The 21797-nt window shown below is 31.9% G+C and overlaps 3 protein-coding genes and 1 long non-coding RNA gene across 4 annotated transcripts; 2 read left to right on the plus strand and 2 right to left on the minus strand.

Moving 5' to 3' along the window:
* Positions 1-818: 818 nt before the first annotated feature.
* Positions 819-1989, minus strand: LOC128670218 (uncharacterized). Its single transcript, XR_010369897.1, has 3 exons — positions 1967-1989; positions 1067-1184; positions 819-920 (listed from the first exon to the last, which is right to left on the minus strand). It is a non-coding gene; the product is annotated as an uncharacterized LOC128670218 (long non-coding RNA).
* Positions 1990-3392: 1403 nt separating this feature from the next.
* LOC128670215 (uncharacterized protein) lies at positions 3393-4980 on the plus strand. Its single transcript, XM_053745698.2, has 3 exons — positions 3393-3885; positions 4529-4617; positions 4812-4980. The coding sequence occupies exons 1-3, from the start codon at positions 3574-3576 to the stop codon at positions 4954-4956; spliced, it is 546 nt and encodes a 181-aa protein (XP_053601673.1). The 5' UTR covers positions 3393-3573; the 3' UTR covers positions 4957-4980.
* Positions 4981-5671: 691 nt separating this feature from the next.
* LOC128670213 (golgin subfamily A member 4-like) lies at positions 5672-13968 on the minus strand. The gene is made up of 8 exons (XM_053745691.2): positions 13740-13968; positions 12880-12952; positions 12226-12356; positions 11861-11959; positions 11339-11536; positions 10738-10821; positions 7118-10528; positions 5672-6320 (listed from the first exon to the last, which is right to left on the minus strand). The coding sequence occupies exons 1-8, from the start codon at positions 13821-13823 to the stop codon at positions 6297-6299; spliced, it is 4104 nt and encodes a 1367-aa protein (XP_053601666.1). The 5' UTR covers positions 13824-13968; the 3' UTR covers positions 5672-6296.
* Positions 13969-15101: 1133 nt separating this feature from the next.
* Positions 15102-20039, plus strand: Hacd1 (3-hydroxyacyl-CoA dehydratase 1). The gene is made up of 4 exons (XM_053745501.2): positions 15102-15587; positions 16034-16151; positions 17713-17942; positions 18932-20039. The coding sequence occupies exons 1-4, from the start codon at positions 15493-15495 to the stop codon at positions 19179-19181; spliced, it is 693 nt and encodes a 230-aa protein (XP_053601476.1). The 5' UTR covers positions 15102-15492; the 3' UTR covers positions 19182-20039.
* The last annotated feature ends 1758 nt before the right edge of the window (positions 20040-21797 follow it).

A 21797-nucleotide genomic window follows, 5' to 3' on the forward strand; every position in this document is an offset into this window, starting at 1 on the left:
CATTAGCAAGTCTTCAAGACATCGACAAACAATTCAAGCGCACACTACCAGACTTCGAAACTAACAGCGTGCAAAACACGTGTGCGTATTAGTTTTGTGGTTTTTTGCTTAGACAATGGGAACCACACGACCTCTTCTATTGATTGGAAAATTGTGAACAACATTGATCCTTCATATTTCACTCTACTTTGCCGTTCGTCCCTGTCCGGCGCGTAACTCATCCGATTGTCATCTGTCGCATGACCATTTCATTCTGGCACAGCCTCTTTTCTGTCACCAGCCAGCATAACCCATTCTTTTACTTTAGGCCAACTTTCCCCAATATCGTGCACAAATTCCTAGAATGAGTAGCGGCTGCCTTGCCGCTACGTATTACGCGTTTTTCTCTGTGATCATTGCAATTCAATAATTTTATTATTGTTTTTCATACAAAATTAATTACTTTATTATTATATTTCCATACAATAGTTCGAAAAAAAAAGTGATTAAATGAGGGTGTAAAGCCTGAATTAAACGTAATAAACAAATGCATGATTTTCTAATTTGTACCCGTTATTGCCATTTGCTATTTAAAATAATGACTACAAATATAATATAGTCTGTACTTTCATATTATAATAGACTATGAAGTGATGTATCTATGAATGGTGTACCTATTTTTAGAACACAGACTGCTAGTAAGAACAGCAGTACCTACTTAATTAAAACAATCCTTCGTGTCCTTTATCTCTTTATATTTTTACTAATTTTAAACATGGTAATGATAATAACAACCATATTTACAAATCCAAGGAAGCAACTGTTTCCAAATGCTGTTGAAGTGCTTTTTTTGCTTTTCTTGATTTTTCAATGGGTTTTTTATCAGGAACATGTTTTTTATGTCCAGCTAATTCTTTTTTAATTGTTGCTAACATTGACATCTGAAAAAAAAACTTAGATATAATCACCCCGAGGCAAAAAATTTTAGCTTATGTCACTTTCCACACCAAAAATCACCTCAATCTTCTACTTCGATTTTATGTGAGAGACAAACAAACAGTTACATTTATTATATTTGAGCACTTACAGTTTCAGGGATTTGCACATATCTAATGTTACGGCCTTGCACAAAAAGATTTTCAAATTTAAATTCATTGCCTTGTGGGTCGCAGTATACTGCATTGGATAATGAAACATTCATGTATCTGAAATGAAAGAATAATTATTTGCTTAGATTGTTCTTGACCTTATTCTGCTTACACTATGTAGGGCTTTTAGGGTCAGCATATTATGTTGGTTCCTTCCCTGTAGTTTTGCTGCTTTGGTTAATCTTCTATTGTCAATAATTCTGTCATGGATTATATAATACTTCCAGTGTTGTCACTACCCCAATTTAAAACCACAGAAAATATTCTATCTTATACCTATAGGTAATTTCGCAGAATTTTCATAAATGTCCCATTTTTCCATTCATTCAAATGGACAACATTGAGTAGAATAAAAAATAATGTATAATTGAAGACTCAAAATTTTAAAATATAAGACAATTCGTTTATCATATTATCAAAGCTTTTTTTATATGGGAAATCATTTTTCAAATTAAAATTAAAAATTTAAACTAAATAATAAATACTAAATTAAATTAAATGATCTTTCATCTGTACTTCCCAATGGTGCTACAATGGAATTAGATCAAGTGAATTCTTTGCAAACACTCCCTTACATTGTTTAGGTTAGGTTACTGTGTAACAATAAAATTATAGGTATTTTAATTTGCAGTTCCTTTCAGACCTGGTGGTAATGGTAATTGTATTTTAAAACCAAGCCATGCAAACTAAAAATAGTAATTTTCCTTACCCGTCAACATTTGTAATATTTCCACAGACATATGCATCATTTCGTAGATCTATAGTTACATTTTTTCCCTGTAATGCTCTAACTAAACACAGTAAAGTATTATGATAGGAGAACTTTTCTTTTGACGTACCCACAAACATTTGCTCCATTTAGATAACTTCTTTGTATTAGGACAATGTTCTATCCTTGACAATCACAAGTCTTGAATCTTTGGATTTCAATTCTAGTTCTGCTTTAGAAATGATCCATTCATTATTTTCTTTTTCAGCCCAAAAATGATATATTCCTCTATCTTTGGATCCTGCAACTGGTATTCTGAATCTGGCGGTTTTACCATCTGAGAAATTGTTTTCAGTGTCGCTTAATTTAAATCGTCTATCTTTAATAGGCTCACCAAGGTAATAAACGGCACCAGTATGCGTTCTCAATCTTTTCAAGGCGTTTCTATAATAATCATAATTTCTTACTCTGTCGATTAGAGTATTTTGTAAATAAAATCCTGTGGTTGCAACTATAAAACCACCCCAACCTGCAATTTGTAACAAAGTTCTATTAGATATTGTCATACTTATTTTACTTTCCCCATGCTTTGGTTGTGAATATATTGTCACAAAATAGATCCTACGTAATAGGTACTTTAAGGTTATGGGTTATGTTATGTCAGATAAAGTGAATGAATGAAAAACGAACGAACGGTCGATTTATAAATAGGGCACGGTAGACACACCACCGGGCACACCGCAAAGTAGGTTAGGTACTAACCTACTATGCGGTCGATGGACAGCCAGCCAGCCGCCTCTACCATGGAATAAGGCATATTACCCAAAGCACAGCGTAGATGGCGCTACGGGTGTAACTAAGTACACAAACATTGGCAATGGAGGCAAAAAACGCCAATTTTCAAAATTGTTGCAGATTTACGACCAAAAATACCTACACAATCGTGGTGCGAGTTTAAAGGAATAAGGAAGGATTTAGAGGAAAATAATAACACTATTTTAGGTTATGTTCTGCATTATTTGGTCAACTGTGGTCATAAACCGATTTAAACTTGATTTTGACTGAAGATCTTACCGTAAAATCTTCGACTATCGATAGGGCAAAAGTATCGATACTGTCGACACGCATCCTATCGATAGTATCGATCATCAAAGATCAATAGTTTCGATAGGACTATCGATAGTATGACTGTTTTCGAGGTCACGATAGTATCACGATACTATCGATAAGACTACCACTATGGCAACATCACTAGTCTGTAGAGCAAGAGAGAGCAAGTAAAGAAAGGAAGCCGGGAAAGCCCACGTTCTAATAGCTGTGGAAAAGCCAAAAGGCAAAAATTTCGATATATAATGTATCGATATTTTTCAAATGTATCGATAAATATATCGATATTTTAGATAGATATATCGATATTTTCTGCGTAATAACCCATATAGCCTATTGCCTACCTACTCTTTTTCTTTTAAATATAGCGATTTTGATATTTGAAAATAAATATCGAAAATCGATATATCGCGCGAGTTTTTTCGGTTTATCGATATTTCTATTTTATCGCAAATCCCTAGGAAACACAGACTTTCTAACCTTACCTATTGCACAGTGTACACCTACATTCTCTCTCTCATTTCTCTCCTCGTCCTCATTCACATTTTTTATTTTTTCGTTGATCAATCTGTAGGTACCATATAATTCAGATAATATAATTAGATTACGTGATAGTGTTATTTCAGAACTATGAGTAATTCTAGAGGTAATATATCTAGAAAACGACCACAAAAGCATCAAAATAAAACAGCATTCAAAAATGATTTACATGATACAAGTCATAAAACAAAATTATTAAATTCATTGGAAATAACAGGAGTTTGCAAAAGATGCAAGGATATAATAGATTGGAAAATAAAATACAAGAAATACAAACCTTTGACAGCACCCAAGAAATGCGTAGGATGTGATCAAAAAGTTATTAAACATGCATACCATTTATTATGTTGTAAATGTGCTGCTGAGAAAAATGTTTGTGCAAAGTGCTGTAAACCATTTGAAGTAAGTTAAGTGTAATGTTGATTCCATAATCAAGATTTCTTTATTTTTCATATCATAATCATTATAGATTTATGTAGAAGAACAGAATAGACGTTTTATTTAAACAATCTGCATGTATTTTTTGTGAAAAATATTTATAAGCAAGAGTGTATGCACTTAGTACTTCCTAAACGCTGGTCTATATTGAAATAAAGAACAGAGTTTGAGATAAATTCCTTTATAATATTGACACCATATTGTGAGAAGGTCAACACAATTTTCTTATGATTTGTTATCTGAACATAACCATGGAAACTCCGGACTCATTATTATCAGCCAGTTAAATTGATATAACCTCCAACATTTTTCATACAGGTTAAGTTACCATATTATTCCTACCATAAAAGATAATTTTCTTGAGTTGCATATTATCCAATAACTGTTTATATGATTTCTATTACAAATATTAGGTTATTGTATCTGTAAGGCAAGTTTGTAAATGCAAGCTCAAGTCATTACTTGTCAGTCATTACTAATAGTCATTACTGTTAGTCATTACTAAATAGTTAGGCATTTTTCAAGGTGGCATGTATAGGTACCATCCTAGACACCATTTTTGCTTTATAATAGGCTAGATTGAAAATTGGCTGAAATCTATTTTTAGAATGAAGAGAAAGAAGAAGTTGAATGCCCTACTGATATACAACAAATGCTCAAGGGAATTCCTGAAAGGAAGCGTCGTAGTGTGTTGAGGTAAATAAATCTTAAAAATATATATACTTTTGTTATATGTATATGTAACTAGGCCACATTCAACTCTTTGTAAGTGTCCATTATACTTTTTAATAATATAGGCATAAGATATAATATAGTTAGTTATATAATATAGCTTAAAAAATCAGGAAGGTCTTGTAAAACCAGTGTTTTTAAAAGTGTATTTTTTGCAGGTACATTAACAAACAAGGTGGAGAACAGAACAAAATCACCACAGATATGATGTTATATATTGAAAATATATTGGAAGGAGTAGATAAGCTGCAATTAGAAGATGATCTTGATAATTTTGATTCTGATGATGGAGAAGAAACATAAAAATATATATAATTATAACTATTATGATTTCATTTAATTCATAAACAATCAGTGATAAAAACCATGCACATGCAAATTTATAGAGTTCTCATAGGCTTTCCTGTAATCTACAAGCAATGAACATATCTTGTATTGTTTTATAATTTTAGGCTCAGTAGTTTCTGAGATCAAGGAGACAACTCCATGCTGTCACCGAACTTAGGCATATTCTGACGCCAATGCGTGAACATTACGTATGAGAGCTTTTAGTTGCCGTTACTGTATACCTGATTTTACCTAAATCTGTAATTTAACAGGGGATTGCACTCATATAGTCATTCCGATTTTAAGTTATGGACTGTGTTATAGAAAATAATATTCTTAAATCATCAAATTAGGTACCAATTTATTCTATTATAATATTTACATTAATCAATAATAAATAATTTAACAAATTATATAATTATCAAACAAACATTAAGAATATTTGCATGCAAGCATGCTTGATCATGGATTAAAATCAAATTACATATTAATTTCATTAAAGCATATGTACTAAAATTTATTATTATAATAGGTAGACCAGTATTTAGTAGTTTAATTACTTTATGGTTTGGTTTATCTCAATAAAATGGTTTCTTAGTCGGGCACTATATCAAGTTCACATACACATTCTGTACCTATATTGATTAGAAATGTAGGGGACCAGATGTTTTGGTGTTGTTTTTTTATTACAATATATTAATTTTAAAAATATTATTGCACAACTCAAAAAACTTAACAATAGGTGGAAATGGCATTCCCTGCCAGTCAAACTTTAGACCAAACATTTTATAGAGAACTGAATTGTCAAACCTTTTTATATGTGGCGGTCCAAATCAAAAACGACCTTATGGCGTCCAACACTTACGCCATTATTGCCGTTGTTTTGTATTCGAACAACGGCAATAAAGACCTAAGTGCCAGCCATATTATATATTCATATATTCAATACTAAACATATGAAGTTACCACTTCTTGTGCTCAAATTATTAAACATTGTGATCATGCTTTTATGTATTAGAGAAATATGAGCGCTGCCCTTGCGTCTATTTCTTTTTATCCGTAGTAAAAACTTAAACTACATTATGCTATAAACTTTATATTTTTTTACAATAACAAAGTAGTCTTAACAGAAAATTGCATTTTTACAGATTCATCTAAATAGATTAACTGAAATAGCGAATTTTCTAGCGATTCCTTAGTCACCTTGTCACTTAATTATAAAAATGGCGTGATCACTTAGAAATAAATTATAATTACTTATTTATTTAGAAGAAATAATCTAATATTAAATTTTCTACTTTTCACGTTGCTAGATATCACAGGAGACCTAGTTGATGTAGCTGAAACAAATAGGACAGGAAATTAAAACTGAAATTCACAATATATAATAAAGAAAAATGCATTTTTTTCTTACGAAATATAATCTATATTATTAATTTTGTGGTGCTATTTATTAAAAGTCTGTTATATCCCATCTAGCCATAGCCACACCATAGCCTAGCCCATACTAGTAAACTAAATGTTCCATTAACTATAGGTAGCGCGTTTGTTTGCGTTTGTCTTTTTATTGAAATATTTTTACTTAAAAAAATCTTTGACATACCTAAACAAATTTATTGAGGTAGGTTTAGACGGAGACTATTTTAAGCCGCCTAAATTACGGCGCCTAAAAAGGCACCGTATAAACACTTTCGGCGCCATTTTTAGCCCATATAAAAAATATTTAAATAGGCGCGGGACAGCGAGTGAGTCTCGAGTACGTCGCTTGGAAATAATCATTACATAATATAAAAAAATCATCTACCGCGTCTGTCTGTCTGTTCGCTGTATAAGCAAGTTAATTTAATTATTAAAACCTTCGATCGATGATTGCTTTACATCACATTACATCCTAATATATTATAAAACAAAGTCTCTGCCTGTCTGTTCGGGATAAACTCAAAAACTACTGCACGGATTTTCATGCGGTTTTCACCAATAGATAAGAGTGATTCCTGTGGAAGGTTTAGGGGTATATTTTTATTGTTTTTACCCGAGCGAAGCCGGGACGGGCTGCTAAAATAATAGCTAAAATAATAGTAATAGATAAAATTATAAGGTTGCACAACAAAATAGACATGTATATATTTATACTTACAACACCTTGACGTTCTTTTTCCTTCTGTAGCACTGCTTGTGTTTGTTTTTCATCAAACTTGACAACAGCTGCTAAAACTTTTGCCAAAGTTATGGAATGCATGCCAGTTCCTGTAAGATATTCATAAAGTATATTCCTCAAATATTCTAACTCCGTGTTTTCCTGTAGGGAATGTAAATGTCTCAAACTAACAAGAGCTTCATCTAGCCTTCTTTCTAGTTTCTCATTGGCCAATCTTAATTTTTGATTGCCATCTTGTATCTGTTGTACATTGCCATTAACTGATTTATTTATTTGTTCCAAATCACGAACTCTTTCTTCTAGTTTTAGCTTTTTATTGAGCAAGTCGTCATATTTTTCTTTTATGTTAGTCGACTCTAATTCATTATTGTTATGGATAGGCATTGTACTATCGGTTTTAGCATAATTTTGTGACTGTATTTGATCTTTTAACTCCAAGTTCTCTTCTATTAACAGAGAGTTTTCTCTTAATAAATCATCGATTTTTAGTTTTTCCAAATTAATTTCTTTTTCTAATTCTGTTGGACTTGCTACATTGATTTCATTTTTGTCTGGCAAATTTACACTTGATGCTATAAGTTCCCGCAATCTATCGTTTAGTTCACCATTTTCTTTTGAGATTTTAGTTAAGTATATTTGGAGACCTTCAATATCGGACTTTAATCGCTTATTTTCACTCCTTAGATGCTCACATTCTTCATTTAAAGTTTGATACATTTCAGTATTATTTTCCACATTTTTATCTTCAATCTTTTGATTCTGGAAAACATTGCTGGACAATTGACTGTTGATCTCTTTAAGGGAAGCAATTTCCTTTTCATGTTCAGCATTCTTAGATGTAAGTGAATCAATATTGTGAATTAAGGATTCCATTTCGTTTGAGAAGTTTTTAGGAGCATTATGTGAAGAAACACTTTCTACTTGTACTTCTTTGTTTTCTGTTTGAGCAGATTGTTGATTAATTTCTAATTGTTTTATAATAATATTTAAGCGATCTTTTTCAGATTCCATTACAGAATGCATTTTGCGAACTTCTTCAATTTCAGATTCGAGATGTATAGCATTCATTTTTATACTTTCAGACTGATTTTTTAGTGATATATTTTCTTGCATAATAGCTTCCAATTTCTTTACTAAGTCGGCAATTCTCATTTCTTTTTCTGCACACTCTTGACGTATATTATTTGTCATTTCTTTGGACTCATTTAATTTTTTAGCGTCTTGTTCTTGTGAATCTTTAATGACATTAAATTCAGCCTCATATTTTTGAAGTTGTTCTTCCAAATTTTTGATTTGTTTTTGTGTTAATTCTAATTCATTCTTTACTCGTTCATAGTCATTGCTTATTTTATTTAGTGCTTCTTCTTTATAGTCGTATTCTTTTTGCAAAAACTGTAGTTTTTCTTTAGAAGCGTTATGATTGCTTGAAACTTCACTAAGTTTTTTTTGCGTTTTTTTGTATTCTGTTTGTAAGTTTTCCAATTCTTCAAGACAATAATTTAACCTTTCATTCTCCTTTTGCATCTCATTATATTCTTTTTGCAATTCGTTCTGCTTCTCCCTCATTTCTTGCAGTTCTTTTTGCAGTATTTCATAATTATTTTGTAATGTGTCATACTCCTGCATACGGTAGATTAAACTTTTATTTTGTTCTTGCAGCATATGCAATTCTTTTGTGATAATTTCTTGTCTATTTATATTTTCTTTTAGTTCGTTTTGAGAGCTAACATAATTTCTCTCGATTTCTTTGTATTGGTCTATTTGACCTTTCAAATCATCATTCTCAATTTGTAACGTAAGTAGATTTTTATTTGTTATATCTTGTTTACTCAATACTTTCTGCAAATTATCTTGTAATAAACTGTAATCTTTTACGAGATTTTGATATTTCAAATTAATTTCTTCATGTGATTTGGAGAATGCAATGATGAAGTTGATCTTTTTAAGTAATTCTGGAATGATTTTATGATACATTTCCGTTTGTAATGATTTTGACTCTGAAGATACTTCGAGAATGAGGTTTTTTAAAACCTTTAACTCATTAGACAATTCAGAAAGGGCAGGTTTTGCCAAAGCAAGTTTTTGACGTAATATTATGTTTTCTGATTTTAAGTCGGCCACAACAACATTTAAATCAGAATTTTGATTCTGTATCAATTCGTGGTTTCTTAAAAGTTTTTCTATCTCTGATTGTAATTTAACAAGCTCTTCTCGTTCTTCTTGAATCTCTGATTCCAGGTTAGTATATTTTGCTTTCCAAACTTGTACCTCATCTAGAATCTGTCCTTTTTCAGAAATTTCAGCAAGATCGTTATCTTTTTCTGTTTTAAAAATTTGAATCTCATGTTCCAACTTACTTATTTGAGAACCTTTTCTTGTGATCTCATCAGTTAGCTGAACATTCCGATTTTCTAAATACACATTCCTATCAACCATGGCTAATTTCTCTGCGGTTTCTTGCTTCATTTGGAGTTGTAAGCATTTGTACTCTTCATCACATTTGACTTTTGATTGTTCAATAATAAGTAATTGTTGAGTAAGTGATTGCATTTGCGTTTCAAGGTCTTTAATTTTAGTTTTTGCTGTGGCGAGCTCTTTGATATTGTCAGTTAATTTTGTTTTCTCTTCTTCTAATGACGCCAATTTGGTCTTGTAGTCGGTCACTATAATATTAATAGACTGTAGTTCTGTATTGGCAGCAGATAAATGATCTTTCAGTTTTTTTATTTCAGTTTCTTTACTTTCTAATTCTTTGTGGATACTTAATTTGTTCTCAGCTAGAGATATAGCATTTTCTTCTTCTCTTTTGGTGAATATGTAAATTTTACGACTTAGTTCATCAATTTCTTCTTGTGCTCTCTGTAGATCTAATTCTAAAGTTGATGTTTCCTTGGTTTTACTAAAATCATAAGTATTAATTTTATTCTGCAATTCCTCATTTGTTATATTCAGTTCATGTATTTGTTGTTTAGCTTCTATTAATTGTGCAGATGTAGCTTTTAGTACTTCTATTTCTTGATTTTTGCTTGAAAGCTCAATTGTCATTTTTTGGAGTTCCATTGCCATTTGTGTATTCTTTTCTTTGGTTGTTTTAAGTGATTCTTTATATTTAGTTAATAACTGTTCCATTTTTTCGATTTTATTGTTTAATGTGATCAATTCTACATTTGGTGCCTGCTCACATACTTGTTTGACTTCATTATCAAGAGCTAAATTAATAAGTTGAGCTACTTGCTCACTTCCATTTGAATTTGTATCATCAATGGTGACTATTTGTTCTTTATTACTCTCATCTTTACTATCTTGTAAAAGTGTAATCTGTGTATTTAATGCTTCTATTTTCATATTTCTCTCTTCTATATCGACACGAAGGGCTTTTTCTAGGTGTGCCTGTAATAAAATACATATTTTGGTTACACTAACATTTTTCCAGTCTATCTATTATTTTTATAAAATAATGTTTATTTGCATAATGTTCATTATTCTTCAAAATATATTGTGTGATTTGTCACGAATTGTGACATCTATTTTGTCTTCTTGCCGATTACAAAATTTTCGTGAAATAGGAGCCTAGTAAAAATTTTATACATATGAATTACCTTCGCACTCTGCTCCAGCGCACATTGTTCCCTTAGCTCAGATATTCGTCTTAAAGCCTTGTCTTGAGTTTCCACTAGTACACTCTAAAAATAAAAAAATTAGTGTAATATCTCTTTAACTGTGTCAAGTTATGAAAATCGTTGTTGATGGTGTGGTGGTAAAAGGCTAAAGAGCTAAACTACTCCACTGACAGATAAGCTTTAAAGATGTGTGATGTGAATACTGAATAATATTATTAAGTTAGCCGCGGGTAACAATTCTTCCATTATTTTTGAACCACTGTCCACCTACTGCTGAGTGTAGGTCTCCTCATACATACACCATTCCACTAAGAAACTATAATAACGTCATCAACGTCACAGGACATTGTGAATCACAGTCGTGCTGATTTAGTAATTATAATATAGAATAGCAATAAATTGAATTTAAAATAAAAACACCATATAATCTACCCAAATACCTTTATCTAATAATATTTCATATACTGTTATGCATATTATTCTAAATATTATGATTATCTCGAAATATCCGACAATTTGTATATCTTAGTTTGCGATACATTACAGGTAACATCATTAAACTAATAACATTGTTATATACCCTTGCTTTTGCGTTTTCTCGTTCTAGTAGCTTATAGTGGTGGGCTAGGTTTGCATATTGTGTTCTGTACTTGGTGTAGCGCTCCTGAGTGCGTCTGTATGCGGCGTAAAGCTGGTCCTTTGTAACACGTTCAAGGCTCACTTGGCCGCCAGAGAAACCCCTTTCTTCCGCTTCACTTGCAGATATCTCAATATCTGACTGAAAAAATATTTTATTATGATTAATAAGTTTCACGTATCCAGAAAAGGAAATTTTATTAAGTCTAAAGTAATATGTTTCTCATTTTTGCGTATTCATTACATTCGGGGTTGTGACACAAGTCAAACCATAAAATGCGTCAACTCTCCTAAGGAATGCTTTTGTTTTCTAAGGCTACGCGTCCCTTAGTACGCTCTTACGATATCCACGGGATATGTGCAGTGCTACTATTTTAGCCCCATGCCATACAAATTATTATGAGTAGGTAAGTATAATCAAGTGTTGGAGAAGTTCATTGTTACTTCCACACTAGACAGTATTTACCTGCAGATGATACATTGAAGGACTCTCATAGCTCGGTAGTCTGAATGAAACATCACTAGCAAAAGAACTGTTAGAAAGTCTTCTTTGTCTTTGATTATCCTGAAAGATTAAAGTGAGTATTATTTTTCTAAGACTGACCATCTAATCATATTTGATAGTTAAAGCAAGGAGAGATAGCACATATACCAAAGCTGCATAGTTTGTTTCCATTCATTGTTTCCATGCCCATTGTACTTTTAATCATAGTTGAGATTTATTACTGGTTACATTTAGAGCTGTGAGGCGACCAAACACAGGATAAACACTGGATTTTGTGATTTATATTTTTTCATTTTACATGAATGAATGAAAAACTGAATTATTACCATATTATCAAGACTGTAGCTGGAATCTTCTGTAGTGGATTGGGAGCCAGAGGGCTGGAAGAGAGGCACTTCTTGAAATGTACTTTGTTGGCCTGATGTCTGTGATTTTAGTGTCTTTGACTGTTGACCATCTGTAATATAAATCCATAAAAATATTTTGCTTCTTTTTTAAAGCAGTCAAGTGGTAGTTGACTCGAAAGAGTTATGAGTTTTGACTACCTCGGTGGTGCAGTTCTAAAATTCTTGCTTCTGAACTGAGAGGTTCTGGGTTGGATCCCCAGCTACTATTATTGAGTTAGTATTTCATAACACAAGTCTGGAAATTACTTTGGGTCTAGCTCAATCTGTGTATTTGTATATATATATAAATAATATATGCTATTATTTATAAAATGGGAAAAAAATCATTTTGTTAGTATTTGTTGTTATAGTGGTGACATAATCTATAGTGTCAATTTTAACTGTTCATCAACATATCAACAGTTTAGTTTTACTCTAAAAATCATTACAGTCATCATTTATTTGGCAAAGGAGGAAAACCCTGTAGTAAGAATGCACACAGACACTATAAATATATCTTTGCATTGAATATTTCTGATAACATTGTATATTTCTGATAATATTATAGGAAATAAACTTTTATAACTACAGTACCATTGTCTCCGATAGAAAACAAATCATTATTTGTGATATCAGATATACTGCTTGATGCTGATGTTACAGCAGCCTGCAACAAAAAAAAACATAATGTACCTACCTACTTCTTAATCTAAAATTCAACAAGTGATGGATGGAAAATACCAGGGATAGAGATTCATGAGAAGAAAATGAGGAGGCTTTTGTCCAACAGTGGGATGTGCAGATATCAAAAAATTATGCATTATATTTTACAAATCCATAAAAATTGTGGTGTGTTGCAGTATTGTTTATGCGAGCCACAGTCAATGTGTCAAATATGGTATCAATATCTGCCCTCAGGTCATAGTGTAATGGAATAATACCCACCCTTTTATTACATATACATATATTAGGTAGTCAATTAATTAAGGTAAAATAAGTTATTAAGTATATAGTTTTGTTGATAAACATTCATTGTCCTGGGAATCACTAGTCTCTGCATATCCTCATGGGAAATAGACATGATAGTATGTAGAGGTATGTATTTAATGTCATATACCATCCTTAAGTTTTGTAAATAATATGTTTGAACAAATGCAATTTAAATATTGCCAATAATATTACCAATAAATTTTAAAATAAGGAATTTCTTTTTGTTTTTAGTAATTTGGATCACGCAAAACCAGTTATGGATATTAGCAATTGGTGAAATATTGTTGTAAAGTTGGCCCTGATTGAGAATGTAGGTCAATATGTTCACAATAACAGAGCCTGATGAATGTGGGCTTATAAATGATAAAAAGGAAAAGTAAATTATCAAGATAATCTTATATACAAACAAATATTTAAGCATATTCTACATGTTATTTAACAGATACATATTAAATAAAATATACCTGAGCAGCTTGTGCAAATTGTTGGATACGTTGAGGTGAAGATTTTACTTCTTCAGCTAACTTATCCTTTAACTTCTTAAACATTTTTGTGCTTTAAAATAAATTAAAAAGGATTATATAGCTCTATCCATGCATTTATTCCACATTTGTTCACTTTTTGTATAATTCAATTCAACTAATTTTATAAAAAGCCAACGCCAAAATACCAGTAATCAATCAACTTTTGATCGGCCAGCTACGCAATCGAAAAATGACATTGACAACTGACAGTGATGTACAAGAAAAAGAAAAAAGGCAAGCGTATGAGCCTATTAGATACACCTACTAGACTTATATAACACTAAGCGTTATGCCGGCTATACACTATCGGCGAATGTGGCATATAACGCAAAGCTCAGCGCAGATGGCGATACTGGTACCAACTAAAGTACACAAACATTGACAATGGAGGTAAAAAGCGCCAATTTTCAATATTGTTGGAGATTTTACGACCAAAAATACCTTCTTCGCAATTGTGGTGTTTAAAGGAATAAGGAAGGATTTAGTGGATTATCCTGAAAATAATAGCACTATTTTAGGTTAGGTTTTGTATTATTTGGTCAACTGTGTGGTCATAAACTGATATAAACTTGATTTTGACTTAAGATCTTACCTGTATAAAGTCCATATTTTAATAAGTTTTCACGTGTGTAGTATTCCGACCTTTTTTGGTAGAAAAAAGCTCTTTACTTCGATTTTACATCGTGAGGCGTATCTCGAAGTTTTTTATCTTGTGGAAAACATTTTTTCCCAATATTTCGGCACCCGAATATGCTACATTGTTGTTTATTTTCACAAACGAATGCTTACTGTAATGGTCGGTGACCATAATATAAAAGACTTGAATGTTATTCAACATTTATTAGACCAGACTAAAGTGTTTTACAAAATATAAGATAATTAAAATATATTATTAGTATTATAATTATAATGAACCGCCAACTTGACGTCTGCGTAGTGATGTGTGACTTATAATCATAACACTTACATGATTAAATGATTAATAAAGTACTCTAAAATAAAAGTTTTAATCGACATAACGGCGGCAAAGCTTTTGTGTACCTAACATACAGTGCTGTACACTGGCGGGATAAATGTGCAGTAATTTTCCCTATTCCATGGGCAATTAAATATTTTTATCTGAGTGAAATGGAAGATATGACTGGTTTTCGGCTTTGTCTACACAACAATGCCAGTTAACAAGAACATTACATTGAAGTGTTCTTATGTTCTATACCAAATCCCACATCCGTGCATTAGCACAACACTACGCACGTTATGAGGTCGTAGTAGGTAGTCATGTGGTAGTCATAGATTTAGAAGGCGCGTAGTAGTCGCACCGCTACGCTAAGACCAGGTTTTCGACATCCCTACCTGTCCCCTTCCTGCGTGTTTGGTCTGGCTTTGCTTTAGTTTTTTCCACAGGTTTTTTCGTTTCTACTGTCTGTCATATGATGTCATCGATTGTCGACGTTGTGGCTTGTCGTGTCGTATTTAGATTTGGCTAGTGGTTAGCTCTGTATATTTTTTGAGAGCATATTTATAAATATTTAATTAATGACGACGCGAGAATCTTAGGACCTAAATTAAAGAAAATAATATTTTTTTCTGTACGTCGTTATAAGTTTGTTCTGTCCGGATCTTTTATATATTTATTTTAGTGTATCCTCGGAGTCAAGCGTTGTTAACAAAAAATCTCCCAAGCAAGCCAATCATGACTGAGAAGGTTGTAAAGAAGACCAAAACCTCAGAACTTTCGGGACTTGGAAAACTTTACCTTATAGCCTATAATGGAATTCAAACAATTGGGTGAGTAAACTCAAACATGCAGTGCAAACTGTTTTATGTTTTTGTGCTCTAATCAAACTATAGGTGGGTACTACAAAGTAAATCTTGATCACAAATGCCTATACTACCTACTCATGCTAATATATGTTGTATTAAATATTAGATTGTTGAATTTTAATCTGTTAGGTACAAGGTTCAAAAATACCTGTGATGATGTGGTAACTTTCACCATCTAATTTAGTATTTGGTCTCATTTACATGAACAATTTGATATGTCTAATAAGAAATCTTAACATACAATGATTTTATTTAATGATCCTAGTAAGTTTATCTAATATTAAAAAACTTTTAAAGAATAATAAAAGTTTGAGTTAATTATTGCTTGTTTGTTATCTACTTAGTGTAACATTATTATCTCATTTGAATACTTGGGTAGCTTTAACCTATATTATGTACTTTTATTACAGCTGGACATACTTATTGTTGATATCTGCAATCCATTTTCTAGATAGAGGAACTTTGGATACATTTTGGCCTCAAATAAAGAATACAGTCATCATATTTCAGAATGCAGCTGTATTGGAGGTATAATTTTGTATTTTATTATCTAACTAAATTACTGTATTACTAATGTAGTGGTTCATGTATACTTAGATATAATATAATTACATACACAACACTACAACACACAATTTTATGTTACAATTGCAGATTCTAGATAATATGCATTTGCTATCCATAAACAATCATAGAATGTGGCAATCACAGGATATTAGGGCTTCTCTTTCTTACCCCACAAGTTGTACAAGTCAATAGGAAAAGGTTTCTAAACTGGGGACTGTTCTCATTGGCTCATTTTCACTGATAAGCTCACTATCTAGCTAAACTTGCATTTATTTCTCATTATTTTTGACTCTGTCTACCCTGTAGGGATAAAGATGTGACATTGTAACTGTCCCAGATATTTGTCATGTCCCATAGTAATTGGGAATAATATGAAGATGTCAAAAAATGTACTAGTCATATGTCTGAACACCTTCACTAATATTGCCATATATTAGTGAAGTTGTTCAGACATATGCGCATAATATTTAAAATTCTTATTTATTTTAATAAAGTTTCGGGTGTCAACAACTAAATTGTTTCTAACATGCACACAATGGTTAACAAAACAGGAGTTAAATGTAAATGTATGATAATTGATGTCTGATCTTTGGCACTGGTTTACTTACATTGTGTTTGTATAGAATATTCAATTGTGTCTGTATTTTAGACATTGACTTATTAATTGGTAGATTAGATTTGTATTAGAGATTGACAAGGGTATCTGGTTGACTGAGGGAATGGTGCTGTCTGATAAATTTGACAAGGAATATATTCTTAAAAATGTCATTGAAGTTTTCGATTTTGATTGCCGGTTATTTATAGTAAGGGTTGACACCTTATTCTTGACGAATAAACAAAAATCTGATTGAAATATTCAGCATAGTTCAATTGACTGAAACAAAAAAGTTTATTTTTATAAATTTGTCAAGTTGAAATTAAGTAGGTTGTTATTATTTAAAGCATGGTTGGCAACCCTTTTTATTGTTGTCAATCTGTACATTGGTATTGGCAAGACAATGTACCTAAATATTACGTAGCTATTAGAAGCTATGTTACGTAAATTAAAACTCATATATTTAAATTAAAAACAAAAACCCAATTGAACCTTGTCTATTTACAGTATCATCAAAGACAATGACTTAACAAGTACCTACTTATTACAATAGAAATATGCATACCCTGCTAGCTTTTATTGCCGGTGGTTAAATATGCATTAGCAAAATAGCCATTAAACAAAATGGTATGCACTTGACATTCAATAATTAATATAAATTATGCACCTAAGTACCTTATCCCATTCCTAATTTTACCTAATTTAGAACCATTACCTTACATTTATTACCAGAAGAACAGACCTATGAAGAATTGATAATATTAGAGTAGGTAAATTTAATCTCAGTCCACAAGTAATAAATAAGGCGTTATTGTGGTAGAGGCAGTCATGTTTAATTTTTGTAAAATTGATAGATACAATCATTTATTTGTATGATAAAAGACACACTCTCAATAAAAAGCATAAAATGGTTGTTTACTCTTTCAGATCCTTCATGCTGCTATAGGATTGGTACCTTCAGGCGTCTTCCTAGTACTGGTTCAAGTTTACTCTCGCGTTTTCGTGGTCTGTGGTATCCTGATGTCGGTGTACGGCTCCACAGTGAGTCCCGGCCTTCCGCTTTGTATACTGGCATGGTCTGTCACCGAGATTATTCGATATGGATATTACACACTAAATCTTATTGGTGCAGTCCCACAGATCTTGTTATTCCTTCGGTGAGTCTTTCATACTCTATTTTGAAAATTATAAGTTGTATGATAACTTGCATAATTATATTATATTAATAATACCTATGAAATGTAGTGACAAAGTCTTCTTATCAAAATTTCAGTTCAGTATTAGATAAGAGTGACACTGTAGTTCTTGGTAGCGAGGTCAAATAATCTGATCACTTTGGGGCCTAAATTGTCTACCTCTGATTCTCACTTAAACCCCAGATATTTTGTTTATTGAGTAATAATCATTTAAGAAATAAAAAAGCCTTGACAGCTGAGAGGCAACAACAGCATTCCTTAAGAGGGTTGACGTCAGGCAGGCGGCTGGTGGTAAAATCATAGCTGCTTTTTTAAGTGTCAATGCTCAGAATGAAACAGGTACATGCTTAGACGATAAAAGGTTAGGAATAATGTAACTTTTTTATGTAAGTACTTTCAAAAACCCAAAAATTGAGAGCTGATTTGTTACGTGCGAAACAGATAGCCATCATATGAAAGTTGATTAACAACCCATATTACTAGTTATACAGCTTTTCGACCCGTATGATAATATCTCTGACATAACGTCTGACTTGTTACATAAAAACTACTTATTATATAATTATAGATTTGCGTAGCTTTGTTGACGTCAACATCGGCAGGATAGGTATATTATTCACGGTTTCGGCGGTGAACTACTTTTTCCTTGCATTTGTTTTCATAAAAATCTACTGTGAAGCAACTATAGATATACCAGTCATATTCTAACCCTCTTATTCATAAAATAAAATTCCTCATAAAATTACAGATATTGCTTTCGTATAAATCATTAAAATTTAACCACAATCATCCCTTAATACTCAAATAATCTTAATGACGTGAAATCGTAAGAATGACCTTACCTATCCGTTAAAGTCGTACTATCCGTAAAGTCGTCTGTATACATATTTTTAGATAAGTATAGTTAGTTTTTTAATCTCAAAATTATAAGAATTTCTTTCTGCTTTCAGGTATTCGACATTCATAATATTGTATCCTATTGGGATTACAGGAGAATTGTTATGTATGTACCATTCATTGGAAGAAGTTGCGGAAAAGAATACTCTATCCATTTCATTTCCAAACCCATGGAATTTTATCTTCAATTATTACTATTTTATCGTTGCTATAATGAGTCTTTACATACCCCTATTTCCAGTCTTGTATGGTCATATGTTAGCTCAAAGAAAAAAGATGTTGGTTATAAAGAAAATTAACTAAATTGTAAACATGTACCATGGGTACAAGCTGTTTATTGGCAATAATATCGTAAAACGGGTGAAAACTTATCATATTGATAAGTTAACTCAGCCTCTTGGGTGTGGGCAGCAATAAATGCGCGCTTTTATGACATTATGACATTGGACAAAAATAATCGGTCAAGTGCGAGTTGAACTGTCTGTTCGACATTCACAGGTAGTACTTTGCTCCGAAACTATTGATATGAAATGATTTGAAATGTAGTACACAAATCTAAAGTTGTGGCCCAAAGACGGACAAGTATCTTAAATAAATGGATTTTAAAATTATATTATTTTTAAAATTTGGAAGAATAACTCTCAAAATATGTATTGTGTGACATATTGATTAAAAGGACTTAAGGATCTCAAATACATTTGTATAATTTCGGACAGGACAGAAGCACGAGTCGGACAGACATTCGCACATATGATTGTAAGGAATTTGTTTTGCCTTTTTAGTTACGGAACTCTAAAAATACGTTTATTTTTGTGAATTTGACCTTTCGTTCTTATTGTATTGAAATAAGTGTAATTTATTCTCATTTAAAGGTTAGGGCGTTATATTTGGGCAGTTGTTCTAACACTATGCAATGTAACACGTAGGCTTATTATTGAACTAAGGTTATGTTATTTTTATATACTGGATGTAAAGCGTCAAAGTACAAAAGTCAGTTAGGAATTCTTAGGCTTTTATAATAAGTGTACCTATTTATCTGGCATTTCTTCTATCAAACAAATTTTTCTTACCTGTCATTTATGATCTTCTATATTATTTAATTTATTATAATTATTTGGGTATTGGTTTAAGGAAAAGTAAATACATATTCTATTTTAATTATTACAGTTGTTTTACTTAAGTCTTTTTTCGAACGTCTTACGCAGGGCGTTCGTGTTGAGACTGAGAGGTGCGGGGAGAGGGGTCGCTAAATGTAACTTTCCAGATGTAATCCAGATTTTATCCTTTTAACATATTTAGCCTTTGAAATATTACTCCGAATTAGTTATATGGTACTTTATTCATTTGTGATGTCCGCCATCTTGAATTAACAAGTGAATATCGCGATTGGCAATTATTATCAGCGCCCCTGGAAACCAGAATACGGGGGCCATATATTCCTAAATTGAAAAAGATCCATAAAACCATTAAATTGGTAAGGAATTCGGGTTCAGCTCTTATAAAAATGCTCAACACGCATTGTGGGTACCTGTAATACAGATAGTGCAAGTGCAAGTACTTATAAAGATTTTATGACTTGTTTTTTTTGCTCAGTGACTTTTTTCGGTCTTTCAGATGTGTCTGTGTGTCTTGAAAATGTGAAACTGTGTTTGTCCTTCTTTCACGTCAGAACGATTTGTAATCAGTGAGGTGATTTGTAATAAATTATTTCGTTTAACCATCTACCTACTTAATTTACCTAATAATCCTTTTATCGATATATACAACCAGATAGATAACCTCCCTGGAGTTTAGACGTCAATATATTATCGCGTATCGTTGAAAAAATAATATCAATGTGACATTTTAATGATAGTTATTGGTTTTAGCTCGTGACTTGGCTCGCAATGTGTTACCAGCCAGTCGTTCGTTTGACTAAAAAAAATGTGAATAAGTAAACATTATCTTATAAGCACAAGAACTGCACTAAATTAGTACGCAGAGGGTTCGATGAACACATACGAAAACGGGAGTAGTTACTAGGTTACAACTTTGGACAATGCGCGATAATCATACCTATTTTTTTTTCATATTTACAACACTGCTCAATATAACCCGCAACTGTGACTGCAAGGGATAAAGGAATGATACTAATATTGCTTCTGTATATCGCTTTCACCTTTAACAGAGCCTTTCAGGATGCAAGACCTGGAGGTTCCGTGGCTCTGCCTCTATGGGTATTTACAATACAGAAATAGAAATAGGTACATGGTTATTGGTAATTAGATATTCCGCTCTCAGGGGGTTTGTAGGTAGGTACCGTTGTTTAGAATTAATTTAACCTTTGAATGTATTGTCCAAAAGTTAACTATTAAAAAAAAGAATATTTTATATTAATAAGTACACGTCTATCTCGCTTTTTATTAAAAGCTATGTATGTATTCCACCCGAACAAACATACATACATGCATATGTATGTTTGTTCGGGTGGAATCTTGCTACTCAATTTTGAAGCAGATATCTTCAACCGATTGAGCTGAAATTTTGTATACACGTATATTTTAAATGATAATATACGATAAGCTGACGTGACGTCATTCGAAATCTAATATGGCGGACCATCCAAGATGGCGGAATACATATTGTAGAAATGCATTAAAAATAACTATTTTTAATGCATTTCTACAATATGGGTATCAAATGAAAGGCCTTGTTGAGAGTAACTCGAAAAATAATGTGAGGTCATTCTAAATCCAATATGGCGGAACATTAAAGATGGCGAAATCGATCAATTTTTGAGTCTGTTTATCTCCCTCAATGATGCGTTGAGTGAGATGAACAGAGACAGAAACCTAGCCCGCGATAACTAAAAATTAAAAAATAAATGAAAAGAAAAAAAAACTAAAAAAAAGCTTTTATTTAAATGCTCCAAAAAGATAA

This window comes from Plodia interpunctella, chromosome 5 (genome assembly GCF_027563975.2).
Source record: "Plodia interpunctella isolate USDA-ARS_2022_Savannah chromosome 5, ilPloInte3.2, whole genome shotgun sequence".
Lineage (NCBI taxonomy): Eukaryota > Metazoa > Arthropoda > Insecta > Lepidoptera > Pyralidae > Plodia > Plodia interpunctella.